This window comes from Pteronotus mesoamericanus, unplaced genomic scaffold (assembly GCF_021234165.1).
Source record: "Pteronotus mesoamericanus isolate MK-2021 breed Mesoamerican mustached bat unplaced genomic scaffold, CSHL_Meso_final contig_84, whole genome shotgun sequence".
NCBI classification, from domain to species: domain Eukaryota; kingdom Metazoa; phylum Chordata; class Mammalia; order Chiroptera; family Mormoopidae; genus Pteronotus; species Pteronotus mesoamericanus.
The window spans coordinates 7,654,058-7,669,179 of record NW_026555267.1 but is presented as its reverse complement, the minus strand read 5'-3'; the positions used below and the strand labels follow the sequence as shown (position 1 = coordinate 7,669,179).

Genomic DNA, 15,122 nt, shown 5'->3' with positions numbered 1-15,122 from the left:
GCCCAGAATCAACGTAAGAAAAATTATTAAACTCTGAGGGACATAAAAATAACTAATAATTCAAGAGTACATTTTATCTTTGCATGGAAAAACCTGAAAGGATATATATCAAAGTGACAGAAAAAGTTTATATTTTAACACTTTAGCAATGATTTATTGAAACTGGCATGAATTACTTTGGTAAATATGCTCACACTTTTAAAACTTACACCTACTGGCAAAAAAAATCCAAAGAACCAAATGTTTCCAATAAAAGAGGGTTAACTAAATTGCAGAATATTCATACAAAGAACAGCACTTTTCCAACTGCTGGCTGCAACCTATTACTGGGATGCAAAATCAGTTTGGAGAAATGTGACAAGCATATTCCAAAAACTAAAATATGAAAACAAAATCAGTGCATCACAGTTAGTACCAACTGCTTACAGTTTTTTATTATATGTATGTGTAGTATTAATCACAAAGTAAAATGCATTTACTACTGTAGATTTTGAGTAAAACTGCACTTAGACCCTCAACAAACTTTTTACATTGTTTTCAAGGAGTATTTAATGATTTAGAAAAATGCTCACTTGAAAGTGTTAAATGAAAAAAGCAGGACACAAAACTATACTCATATATATGGAAATATGATCTCAATTTAGTTATAAGTGTATTTCCAAGTACTAGAAAAAATTACTAAAAAATGGCTATTTGAAGTAGAAAATACACATAACTTTTTCTATTATTTCATGTAGTTTCAAACATCCCTACAAGGAGCATTATGTCTTTAATCAGAAATTAAAATGCTACTTAAAACATGTTAATTGCTATGTATATTTTACTAGAATAAAAATTCATTAGCATATATTCATTTACTCACCAAGCACTTACTGAAAACCTACTGTGTATGAAACAGTATTTTAAATACTGAGTGTATGGTGGTGAGCAAAACACAGTTAACTGCATTTATGGAGCTTGTATGCTAGTAAGAAACTCTATATAAAATAAGTAAATATAGACTAACTTCCTTGTATAGTAAATTAAAATTCTATTTATTTGAGAAATAGGGCATTATCATTCTTTCAACAGTTATTAAATGCCTAGGCACCCCTCTTGACTATGCTTGGCTCCTCCTAGCCATCACATAAAATGGTCCTTTACTAGCACAATCAAATCCTCAATTCATTTTTTTTAAGATTTTATTTATTTATTTTTAGAGAGAGGGGGAGGGAGGTAGATAGAGAGGGAGGGAAACATCTAAGTGTGAGATACACAGATCAGTTGCCTCTCACATGTCCCTGAGGGGGAGGGGACCTGGTCTGCAATCCAGGCAAGTGCCCTGACTGGGAATCCAACCAGCAACTTTTCGGTTCACATGCCAACACTCAATCCACTGAGCCACACCAAGCAGGGCTTCAATTCATATTTTTAAAAAATTAAATATTTAGAGTAAGTATGATACTGGTGTCAAATTTAGAAAAGACAAATATTTTGTTCATAAAAAATGATGTTCACTCCTTTTCCACTGTGAACAAAATGTTAAAATAGAGCTTAAACAATAAAAACACAAGAAATCTTTTCCCATGTAAAACTACAGTGACCCTTCCTTGAAGAGTTCCACAGACACATTTAATGTTCATATTGCTTTTCAATGTACTAGATTATAAATTTGCATTAAACAAATAAAAATATTTCAATGATGCTATTAAGAGCCATATAATTGGGCATTCTCATAATCTTATTCAAGATTCCTATAGCCCACCTCCACTTTTTGGAACTCTTTATTCTAAGGGTAAAAACCTCTCCTTTCTTTTCCATTCTGAGTTTCTCTATAATTTAGGCTTCATCTTCTGAGCTGTCCTAACTATAACAGAGACTGACAGAATTGAATTAAACCTTTTAAACAAGTTACTGTTTGAAGGGACAGATTTTTAAATACAACCAATATATTAAAACATAGCCTAAGGTGGTTAAACAATCTTCAGTATTTACTTATTGAAACAAAGCACTTAATGATACCTAAAGTGACCAATTTATAGAATTAAAAATGAGGAAATGACACACATCAAGGACAAATATTTATTCATATGTGCCTCAGAAACATCAATAAAAATGCACTCTTTTTTCAGAGAAAACTTTAATAACCTTTATCAGGAAAAATATATGTTACTAAACATCTTTCATATATAATCTTTTAAATCATAACCATGGAAATTTATCTAGTTTTTTTATTTCATAAAAATCTGTTGTGCCCCAATAACTTCCAAAATTAAAATTACTGAATTTTCATTTGTCAATTAGTACTGAAGATGTGAATATTCACCTCTACATTTTTTTCTTTGGACTACAGATGACCATCTTCTGAAATCAGAAACACCAAAAATGGCATGCTAAAACAAGCTCTTTGACATCCAACTAATTCTAATTCAAGAAACCTGGATATTACTACATATAATCCTTGAAAGAATGTTTTAGTACTTGAGGTGCATTTATCCTCTGAAAGATAAGGTCACACGGTGGATACTGATACAGAGAAACATACTTATCCTTTTATAAATCTTTAGGAAATAAGAAGGATTTAAGCATAGTTGAAATGAGAACATTACAGGTAGTCTTTGGTTCTAAAATCTCTATATAGGTTGGCATCAGGTAGCATTAATGAGAGAAATAATCAGGAAAAAAGAGAGAGCAAGATTTAACAATTTAAAAACTATTGTTCTAAAAGCCAAATAAGACAAATTAGAGGGCAGAAGAAAAAGCATAAGGCTTTTCTGTTTTCTAATTATGTGGCATTCTGTTTAACATTAGTGACACTTCTATAACTTATAATTTAAAAAATTCCAGTATCTTTCCAGGGATGCAATGAATACAAAGTCTACAGTGCCCAATAGTGTTGAATAAATGAATGAATGAATAACCTTTGGGGTTATTCCTCTAGTCTTTCTTGCAGATTTACCCTCCTTCATTCAGAGAACTATGAGTAAGTCAGACAAGTCCCAATTGGTCTATGTTCTCTCATTTCCATGACTTTGCACATAGTAGTCTCTTTGTTGGAATGATTTTCAGCTCCCCCCACTCTCAACCCTTGGCTAATTCCTGTTTAGTCCTCTAAACTCAATTTAAGTATCATCTTTCAAAATCTAAGAGCCTACATTGGCACACCCCCCTCAATGTCCCCTAAAATCCTCTACATCTGTGTACTCTTTATCAGTATGTATATAGAGGCAGCAAGATAACAAGCTCTGGAGTCAGACACATCTGAGTTCAAGTAATAATTCTGCCACTTACTATATGACTTTGGATGATTTACCTAATGTTGCTAAACATTAAGTTCTTGATTTTAAAACAGAAAATAACAGCATGTCATTTACTTAGTATATCACCTCATACGTAATAGATTTAATAATAACTTTTATTATACTCACATTGTACTGTACTTTCTGGTTAACTCCTCTGATTTTTCCTCTAAATTGCACACTTCTTGAGAAACGGAACAAGTATTTTATTTCTGTTTAAACAGCATTTAGCACAGTGCTTGGCTTATGGTAGGCACTTAATGATATTTTGATGACTAAATAAATATTATTCCCATTATATTAAAATTAATTTGCCACTTGAAATACTTTCTGTAATGAGGTGAAAAATAAATGAATAAGAAAATAAACTCCATTAATGTTAGTTTCAAAAAAGGATACTGTCTTTATTCAGAATGGCTTAAGGATTTACTGTTAATTATATGTTACAGATACCAAATGACAATATCTTGCTTGAATATAACTGATTACATATGCATCAGGAACTGAATACCTGTTATTTTTTCATGGTATACATTAACCACAAAATTCCCAAGCCATATATAAGGCTATCTTTATTTAGACAACCACTTAGAAAAATTAAAATTTTGGTTTTGGTTTTGGTTTAAAACCAAGGAAATTCTTAACACAGCAAAACTTAATTAAAATCTTTTATATTCCTTGGGGAAATGAGAAAAAATTGTTTCATGGTTTGGTAATTTTGACTTATGTAAGAATATAAAAATATACTAATTACTTAATGTAATATTTAATGGACTTGTACCTTGTAACATTTAATTAGGTGGTTCGAGTAAGAGTATTTGGAAGTCCTCATTCTCAGAGAATGCTTTCATTTTATATTTGATCTTCAATATATTTTAATCTTCAAATTATGTTTACAGATCTATACTAGAAGCTGATATAACACTTGTCCTATTTCCTCCTCCTTTCCTTGATAGTCAAGAATAGTTTTACTTTAGCATTATATGTTGAACATAAACTGGACATCTTAATATATCAAATGGAATTCTGACTCTTAAGTACAAGCTTTACTTTGAGCGATTTTTAAATGCATTCACCCTGGCTGGCTTGGCTCAGTGGACTGAGTGCCGGCCTGCGAACCAAAAGGTTGTCAGTTTGAGTCGTGGTCAGGGAACATGTCTGGGTTGTGCCCCAGTTGGGAGCATGTGAGAGGCAACCCATCAATATATCTCTCATACACAGATGTTTCTCTCCCTCTCTTTTCCCCTCCCTCCCCTTCTCTCTAAAAATAAAATCTTTTAAATACATTAAGCAAAAGAATTAAGGATTTTACAATGATAACGATTCCAAAGAGTGTTATAGCATATGAACCCACTGGTGGGAACTGTAATCCATGACACTTCTAGAATACAAGAGATTGCTGCTTTATGTTACTTTATATAATCCACTGCTTACTAATAACCAGTATGTATTTTACTTGCTTCTAAAAAATCACATACTGAAAATATGACATTAATACAGACTATAAACTGAGCAACAATATTTCTCTTTTAACTTAATTTTTAAAAATTAAAAAGGATTTCTTTCCAAAAGACACTATAGTGAGTAAATGGCTACTACATTAGATATTAAAACTGTATAGAAAACAGGTGCCTTTGGCTACTTCAATAATACTTCCGTTGAAAAATCAAAATCTATTGCAGAATTAGTAAAGTACAAAATGGAAAAAAATTATCTCCAGGCACTTCAGTGAATAAATAGTGATGATTGTTTACCATTGTTATGACCTATACAAGTTGTGAACTACTTTTTAGTCTATTATTTAAAGACCTTCTAGATTTCAAATTGTGTTTTATAAGCAGCACTAATTGCTGAACTTCTCTTTCATTACAGGCAAGACTGAGACAAATATTTGATATAAAAACCTTAAACTGTCCTTTATCTATAGGTAATAACTAAGCAAAATGGACTTTTTGAGTGAAAGATAAAATAAAGATCCAACCATTGTCTCTCTTTAGGGAAGTTAGTTATAGTTAGCCAGGAAATTGCATATTCCATGGAGAAGAAACAACATCTACAAAGGCAGAAAGGCAAGAAATAACATGGTATCTTTATAGAACTACAGTGAATTCAATTCTAACAGAAAATCCAGTGAGGCTAGGTTAGAGGAAAAAGAGACTAATGGCAAGCAAATTTGTTGTAAGGATATTAAAGAAATAAAAGTAAACAGTGATAAGAGCCAGAACTAAGCAACAGCAGTTGTCAAAAGTCAAACAGCTAAATAGCACAGTCACTGAAATTTTTCCCTATAGAAATGTGTGTGTAATGTAATGTAGCATGAAAATGAAAGAATGTATTTCATAGCTACAACCTCTCAAGTAAGTCTGCCTGGGGTCACATCCAAGTGACACCACTGATGGTGGAAACTTGAGAAAGGTCTTTAAATTTTCTGTGCCTTGGCTTTGCATCTGCAAAACTGGCTGATAATAGAACCTAATGTCTACATGTACGTAATGGAATACTACTTGGCCATAAAAAAAGAAAATTTTACTCTTTGCATTAGCATGGATGGACTTGGAGAACATTATGCTAAGTGAAATAAGTCAGTCAAAGAAAGACAAACACTGTATGATTTCATTCATACACGGAATCTAATGAACAAACTGAACTAACAAGCAAAACAGAGACAGACTGACTCACAGACAGCTCTGCAAGATAGGGGAAGAAATTGGGAAGGTGGAGTGATAGAGCAAGAAAGGAAAAAAAAAAGAACCTAATGTCAAATATTTTTTGGTGAATGATTAAATGAGTTAATAAACAAAAAACAGTGCCCATGTACAGACAATGCTAACCCTCTGCAGATTTACATAATTAACTTAGGTCTTATAGAAATGTATTTATATTTACCTATCCAAGATTAGAGGATATCTGACAAAGGGCATTTAAATCCAAGTTTGTATTTATGTTTTAAAAGACTCAAACTTATTTCTAGATACACCGTTAACTTTCCAGATGACCTTGAAAAGTTGAAAACACTCTGTTCCTTTGTGTATAAGTAGTTTATGAATAATAAGACAAGTCTCTTTCAAGTAATAGAAACTGCATTTATAGGCTGCCTTAAACCAAGACTGTATGAACTAATAAATATTCGGGGTTTCCAGAAATCAAATCCCAAAACTTAGAGGTCATTCCTATTGAAAAATGAGTTAATAGACTGATTTAATGTCTGTCACCTCTCATATTTATGTAACTTGCTGGGTTCAATAAAAAATATGTTCACAACACGATTCTTGCCCTCTAGAGTTTTAGCCTAAGAAAAACTTTTACATATCACATACCTCAAACCCAATTTTATAAGTACTATCTATCACCCTAACAGCATTACATTTTTGTTGGTTTTTTTCAATGCAAAGGTAAATATTAGCTGTAGCACAATATACTTCTCAAAAAACAGACTTAAAAACCAATTTTAGTTTTGTTTTTTTTGTATTTAGATTCACAAAGTAGAAAGTGTGAATAAGAAATTACTATACAAGGATCAAAGATCAGAAGTTGTGCCTTGTGATAGAATTAGGTCCAATACTTCAAATCCATAAAAAAAAGAACTGTAGGAATCTTATAAATCATCATGGAATTGCATCACCAGAAAAAAATTATCTTTGATATTACTAAACAGCACATTCATCCTTTGGTTCTTTTTCTTTGATTACTTAAAACAAGATAGAAAGTAATGGACTGGTCTTCCTCAGAACTATACACCAGAAGGTCAAGTCTTAGGTGAAAAATACATATAAGGAATTAATACTATTCTAATAAGACCATATATTTGACCATACAAATTCATGTGTAGTAAAAATATAAAAATATAGACCAGAATGATAGTCTTAGAATTTTCAGATTACCTCTGGAAAGAAAGAAAAGGAATGGGTTTAGAGAAGAAAGTGACAATAAAGTCTTCAATTGCATAAGAAATTTTTATTTCCTAAAAGTAATCTTGAACAATTACAATAATTTGTTGAAACTACATGGTGGGTATATGGATTTTTTCTTTATTATTTTCCATTATCTTCTAAATGTTTATATTATTCTATAATACCAATAACCTTTTTTTAAACTTATTGATTGATTTGAGAGAGAGATTGAGTTGTTGTTCTACTTATTTATGCTCTCACTGGTTGATTCTTGTATGTGCCCTGATGGGATCAAACCCAAAACTTTAATATCAGGGGATGTTTTTATATCTAGGGGATAAAGTAGTAAAACCTTATTAGAGGACATTTTAAAACTATGTATCAAAAGTCTAGGAGCTGAGCCTGCTCTCTCCCCACTACTGCAAAGTCCACACTGCAGTGGTCCCTCATGGATAGTCTTTCTTACAATCTATTTTAAAAAGTCTTAAATATGTTAATATCTTTTAACATAGTCCCAACCCTAGAACATACTCTAAGAAAAATCAAAGGTATGCTCAAATGATGGCCATCACAATACTATTAGAGTGACCAAAACTTCATAACACCTAAAATGTCCAACAGAATTTTGACTAAATTACTGAGTATTCATTTAAAAATTGCATGGAATATAATAATGGGAGGTCAAGCGGGATCTGTGGAGGTAAATGAAAACAAGGTTTGCCATAAATCGATATAACTGGGTGATAAGCACACTATTTTACTTTTTATATACTTTAAATTTTCTAATATAAAGTTTTAAAATATAAGGATATAAAAATTTACATTTTTAAATGCTTAAAATAGTAAGAATAGTACCTTTTTTAATCTTTTGGTTCATTCACTAGAACAGCAAATATTTACCATGCTGTGTATGTGCTTATCATTATTGGCCTAGGTGTATGATAGTAAACATGTAGCTAATCTAATGGAATTGCCTCCAAACACTTGTTCCAAGCACCCTATCAATAGAGTATGTAAATATACACTCATGCATACACATACTACTCTCACCAGTAATATTTCAGTAAATCGACCTAATAATTCCATTTTTGCTGATTTCTCATCAGATATTACATCATCTTTTTTTTTAAAGCTAATGTAACTAAGGATGGGAATAGAGGCTCTCGGTTTTGTTGTTCCTTATGCTTGCTTGCATTATAAATATTACGTTCAACCCAAGATTTCTTTGCAGGAATTTTTAAAATCAATTGTCCATTTTGTGAGGGTTAATCTTGTGAAAATCAAGAGATATAATCAATAAATCCATTTAATCAATGCATGTAAACTGGAACACTTAATGTTCTGAACATTAGAGGGAAGGGTACTACTGTCAACTCCTCTAAGCTGTGAAACTTACATTTTGTCAGGATACTTCATTTATCATGCTGAACAGGAAATCAGTTGTCATATAGAAAACAAACTGCCAATCTCAATCAATATATAAAATATTAACAGCACTTAATTTCATATTTGTATGCAAATAAATATATTTTAATATTTTCTTCCTTCACCTCAATGGATTATTTTGGGCACACCTCACTTTGTAGTCCATTGGTCTCAGGAAAGATCCATAAATATTTGTTGACAAAAAAATAACAGAAATAAGCATTGGGCATTCTGGAGGGACACATGGAAGAGACACCTAACTCATGATGAGTAGGGGGATGCTGAACAACAAAAGTGATGTTAAATAGGAACCTAAAGAGTGGATAAGATATTGGACTGGATGGGTTAATAAGGATGACAGAGCATGGTATTTCAAGTAGAAAGAATATGTGATGAGCAAAGGCACAGAGGAAAGAGCAAACACAGCACATTCAAATTAATATGTTAGTAGTCTAAAATAACTGAAGTATATTTCTAGAGGTGTAGAGGTAGGGTGGTATGAACAGATAGTGATCCAGAGATGAGGCTGATGATAAAGCCTTATTTGGATTTTATCTGGAGGGCAGTGGAGAGATAGGTGAGGAAGGTGTAAAGAATCTGGCCATGCCCGAAAAGAAGTCTGGCCTTTGTTCCTGGCTCCAGGGAAAGCCCTGGAAGTATTAGGAGCATCTTTGTTATTCATGGTGGGGCTCTTTGGGGCATGTGGTATCTCACTTAAGGAGAGGTGGACAAACTGAAAACTAAGTTCAACAATGTGGGCGCTGACTCAAGTCACAGTGGAAACTCTGGATACTGAAGCTCAGGTGAGCTGCTTGGAATGCTACACCATTGATCCTCAGACGGTAACACATCCCTTGAGAACAATGGAAGCTTCACATTTGAAACCCTCATAGATTGCATCCCATGCATCCATTCCTTAGGCTGGTTCTAATTTGCATATTTTCCCTATAAGGACTTGTATCTATTAGTATAACTGCTTTCAGTAAGTTCTGAGTCTTTCTAGTGAATTACCAAAACTGCAGATGGTTTGAAGAAATCCCCAAACTCATAGGTGATATCAGAAGTAAAGGTGATCGTGTACAGACCTCCAACTTTGTAGTAAGACCCTAACCCCCTGCAGTTGAAGTCATAAGTCTTGGAAAGATTTGGCCATCTGAAGGACTGTTCCTTTGGAAGGACCTCGCAGTTTGGCTAACCGGGTAAATCGTAAAAATGTTTAAGCAGTGGGTGACAATTAGACAATGTATAAAATCTAGATTCTAGAATAATCACTTTGGTTACACTGGGGAGAATATGTTGTAGAAGAGTAAAACTAGCAAGAGGTGACAATGACAGTGGGACTGGAGAGGGACATATTTATGAGATTTACAATGCAAAATTAACTGAATGTGAGGAGGGATAGGAGGAGAAATCAGGGATGGACACATCAGAAAGAGAATCAGGTTTTAGTTCTGTTTGTTCAGGAGGAGATGGAGTTAAGAGGACTGAATTAAATTTTGGACAGTTTAGCCCTGGTTGGTGTGGCTCAGTGGGTTAAGTGCCACCCTGTGAACCAAAAGGTCATGGGATTGAGTCTCAGTCAGGGCATATGGGGCTAGATCCCCAGTTGGGGGCCTGCCAGAGACAACAGATGGATGTAAACAGATCAATGTATCTCTCACACATCAATGCTCCTCTCCCTATTTCTCCCTCCCTTCCCCTCTCTTAAAATAAATAAAATCTTTAAAAAATTTATTTTGGATAGTTTGAGACGCATTTTAGACATCCAGGTAGAACTGTCTGTTCCATTAGCTGTCAAAGCAGGGATAAAGATAGAATTGGGAACCATTGGCATAACTACAATTACCAAATTCAAGGGACAGACTGATATTGACTAAAGACAACTTAACCAGATTTGAACGGTCAAGGACCAAACACCAAAAATAAAGGAATAGGCAGTGTATTAAAAACTCAGAGAATAAGTGGCAGCCTGAGAGAAAGGAGAAAAACCTGAAAAGTACAGTTAACACTGAATGGTTGGTATTTATTGTCCTCTTTTTTGCCAATATCATTTTCTCCACTTCTTATAATGAACATTATAAGAAAAAAGATGTTTTAAGTGAATATTATAACTTACATCCATGTATTTTTCAATTTATATATATAAAAGTGAGACAAAGTTTAATGGTTTTCTGACCTATCTCATAGTCATTAATGATTCACATAACTCAATATAACTGAATTATTAGTGTCTCTAATCAGTCATTTTCTTTTCCAAGCCTTTTTTAAAGCACCCACCCTCAGTACTACTGTAAACCATCTGGAACTACTTAACTTTGCCAGGCTGTTGGGATATCTGTCTCCCCTTGAGAAATCCAACCCAGAGAAATGCATAACTGAGGAAACACTGCTCTAAAAATGTAGTGACACGCAGCTCTAATAACAACTTGAGAGTATTTGTTTCTTTAGGATTAAAACAAATAAGATTTATCCTCAGTATAGTACAGAGGTATAAAATATACAGTATTGACCCATGTAATGTGTACAAGTAACCTCAACATTCATATCAGCTAACTGTAAGATCAGTTATAAATTTTTTATTTGCAATTTCAAAGATATAAACATCTCACCACCTCCTTTTCAAAGAGATTATCTCAGTTATCTTAGAAATCCTAATATGTCATTAGAATATATTTAATTATTTTTCTTTCAAAATGTTAAATGTGATTATCTAGAAGGGAAGATCTAAGTACATATTTCCCATTTTGAAGACTAAAAACTTTTATCCCAAATACTTCTCTGAAAAACTATTTAAACTTAATTATAACTATATTTTGTCCATTTAAACCTTGATCCTTTACCTATCTAAGTTACTGCTTATCTCAAGCTAGTTCTGAGCTTCGAGTTTTCCAAAATGAGGAATGATAAATGTATCTGCCGTTCTTATTCTAAAATTCTTTTGAGAAGTAAAATGTTGAAAACAAACATTTACTATATTTTTTTAAAGTAAATTTGCAACCAGTGTATGCATAAAACAGTACTGAGAAGATAAGCACCTTTATTTTTTTTCTTCAGAGAACCTCAGTCCATTTATTGGTTACATACTGTCTATTTCTAAAATATTGACAGAAAAAACACACTAGAGATTTATGGAACTGGCATTATACAGAGTGTTAATTTCTTCTTACATTAATCCCAACTATCACTTTGGTATATACAGTTCAGGTAACTTAAGAACTTTAGCGCTATACAACAAGCAGGACAGTTTTTAAAGAATGTTAAGAATTCCTGGAATAAACAGAGTGGGTGGGTAGTTGAGGAAATATTTTTTTAAAAAAATCTTCACCTTCCTCAAAAAAGCAATTCCGAAATATTCCTATTCAGAGTTATTTAAAAGTATTTCTTAGGAAATTTGAGAACCCAACATTTCAAATACACCAGGGAGAGTTCTAAGGTTCAGAAACTGAATTGAGAAATGTTAGAATCATTTCTGAATCTGGAGCCACAGTATTCTCATCTGTAAAAGAAAGTGCTTGGATAGAAAACGATCTAGCCCTACAATGTCTTCCAGTACTGATTCTTATAACTAAGTGATAAGATTTTCTTTTATAAATATAATAAAACCTAAAAGTGTTAAAAGTATATTTTTTAAACTCTGAGGGAGTTTTTTTTTGTTTTGTTCTATTTTTGGTTTATCTGTTAAGAATCTTTGAAGTTACTTTACATAAACAAGCCAGCCATTTTATATATGAGTAAGAACAGGCTATAGCCTTTGCACAAAACACAGTATAAATGATAAAATCTCTGATTTAAAGTGAAATATTTTCCAACTTTACTTTTGCTAGTTTTACTCCAAATCCAAACTTCATTCTCAATTAAATAGCCATTTTATCATTTGAATACTTTTCCTAGTTTATACATGTATCAAAATTAATCTTGTTGCCCTTTGACATGGAAAAACATTTACTTGCCATCATCTTTATATACAGTTTATTCTTTTAAAAACCTTGAATGACAAATGTTCATAGTTGTTTTGAACTAATGAGTCTTTTTAATTGACCTTCTCTAATGTTTAAATATTGTTTTTTCATTCTTCAACAGCATTTGTAAAGGTAAGGACTGTCAAAATAGAATTAGTCTGATGTCGAGATAAATTCTTCCACATTGGTAAACATTTTCATTTTGTTTTTAGTAACAAGTTTTAAGTGTCTTTAAATAGTGTTAACAATGGCATTTCATAAGCCCTTTTCAATTACAGTTTACAAACACTAGGAAGACTCTAAACTATCAATACTCTTTGTCTCTGGGTATTGGTATTACACGCCATTTTTTTTCAGTGCCCAAAAAGCATTACTGCTACTTTGCTAATCGGAGATTATTTCAAAATTAAACTTTAAATAGCTTCTAAAGCATGGTACATCAACACATTTCACTTCTACAGCAGGTATGTTAAATGTTTTTCCCCTATTTATAAGCTTCTGCTCTAACAGGGAAATTTTTTATCAACGGTTGGATGAAGACAAAACATTTACTTTCCAGACCCTTATCTTAATTTAGGCTTTTAAGGAAATCCAAGTGAGTTTGAATTTAATTGCAGTGACTCTTGCAGCAGTAAACTTTTGGGGGGCCCGCATAACACTTTCCATTACAACTATCAGCAAAACGGCCAAAGATTGCCAGGTTTACCAATGTTTCCAGAAACTTGTTAGTATTCTTCTCTGTCATTATTTCAGAACAATTCCATTTAAAAAGAAACGCAAATGTAAACCGTTTCTATTTCAAGCCCATAAAAACTAGAACTGGAATGAAAGGCAAAGCCATGACCTTTCTATTTTTGACTTTCATCTGTGTAGCTCAGCCATCTGCTTTCTCTCCCCTACCCCACCAACTTAATGGACTGAAAATACTGCACCTAATTGCAATTTTATTAAACCGACCTGACTTTTCTACTCTTAACGAATTAGGGCTTGATTTTCAGGGGTCTTGCACCCTAAGCCTCGCTTGTAAAATTTTGCTTACCCCTATCTCCCAATTCCTTCCCACATCCCTCAATTATGAGTTATCAAACATCTTTAAATTAGGACATTAGGCTCCCGTGTATTAAGCCACCTAAGAGCTCTCCACTTTGAACACTGAGCGCCCGACGGAAAAATCTACTCCAGTCTCTCCTCCTGTGGCTATGGGGCCGGTATTACCACTGCTGTTGCAGTTACGCAGGATTCCCTTCTCGGCTCAGCCTACAATCGAATTGCGTGTCTCCGCCGCCAAACAGGCACTCATACCAAAAAAACGAAAAGAAAAAGAAAACAGAAAAGAAAGACTCCGGCAGGAGAAAAGCTCCAAGAGAAAGGGAGCTGGGAAGAAGAAAAGAGCTCTCAAGACTGGAAAGAAGGACCTTTCCGAGGCACAAAGGATAAGGGCTTGTGAAGTAGAGAAAGAAGTGGGCGGCCGAGGTGAAACGGGAAGAAGGGGCCGGGCCCGGCGGGAGGGACCGGGGCCTGAGGAGCGGCTCCCCGGCCGGGCAGGAGGCGCGGGGGCCGAGGCGGGCGTGGGCAGCTCACCGCCGACCGCCAGAGTCAGAGCCAGCGGGGGCGCTTTCAGCAGCGCGAGGCGCGGGTGTGGGGGATGAAGAGCAGAGAAAAGAGCAGTTTGAGGGGCCGACGCGGCAGGGGCAGCGGGCCCACCCCCAGTCGAGTCCCGCTACTTAACTATTTGTAGAGCTGCTGCAGGCACAGGTCCAGGCTCTCGCCCTCCACCTCCTCGCGGGTAATGCGCTCGGACAGCGGCCGTGGGAGCGGGGGCAGCGGCGGCAGCTGGGGCTGCGGCGGTGGCGGTGGCACGGCCGACTGCCCCGGGGCTGCCTCAGCCTCGTCCTCCTCGCCCGCCGCCGCCGCCACCTCCGCCTCCGCCTCCGCCTCCGCCTCCACCACCGCCTCCTCCTCCACAGCCTCCTCTTCGGGCTCGGGGTCTTGGTCCTGCTCTTGCTCCTCCTCCTCCGTCGCGGCTACCCTGGCCGCCTCCTCCTCCCCAGGCTCTTCGACCGAAGCATCAGCTGCCTCAGCCGCTAGCAGTTCGGGCTCGGGTTCTGACTCGGGTTCGGGTTCGGGTTCAGGCTCCGGCTCGCCACCACCGCAGGGTCCGCGAAACTCGCCCAGGAATAGCTCCAGGAAGCGCCGGTAAGTTTTCTCCTCAGGGATGCAGCCGGCCATTGCTGCTCGAGCCCCGGAGCCGACCGGGAAGTGGCAAGGGGGAAGCCCAGGAAGGGGAGGGGGCTACTCTCGAGCCTCAGGCTCCCACGAGGGCGGTAAACCACCTCACCGGCACGAGCGATCAGCACTAGGTTGCCTGGAGAGGGCTCCCGCAGACGTGCGCGCCGCCGAGTGCCGACGTGCGCGACCCGGGGGCGGGGGCGGAGCGCGTCTCCCCTCAGATCTGGAGGGAAAGTTGGTGACGGGAGCGCGCTCGGGGTCCCGCGGAGGCCCACCCTTCTAGCCCAACGGAGAGCTCAGCCGACACTGCCTAGAGACCGTCGCCATGACAACCATCTCTA

The 15,122-nt window shown here is 35.9% G+C and overlaps 1 protein-coding gene across 1 annotated transcript in view; it reads right to left on the bottom strand.

Moving 5' to 3' along the window:
• Positions 1 to 14,904, bottom strand: part of PPM1E (protein phosphatase, Mg2+/Mn2+ dependent 1E) — a 102,194-nt gene extending 87,290 nt beyond the window's left edge. The window contains exon 1 of the mRNA XM_054585488.1: positions 14,282 to 14,904. Within this exon, the coding sequence (XP_054441463.1) occupies positions 14,282 to 14,781 (500 nt within the window). The 5' untranslated portion in view covers positions 14,782 to 14,904. The remainder of the gene's footprint in view (positions 1 to 14,281) is intronic.
• Positions 14,905 to 15,122: the final 218 nt, after the last annotated feature.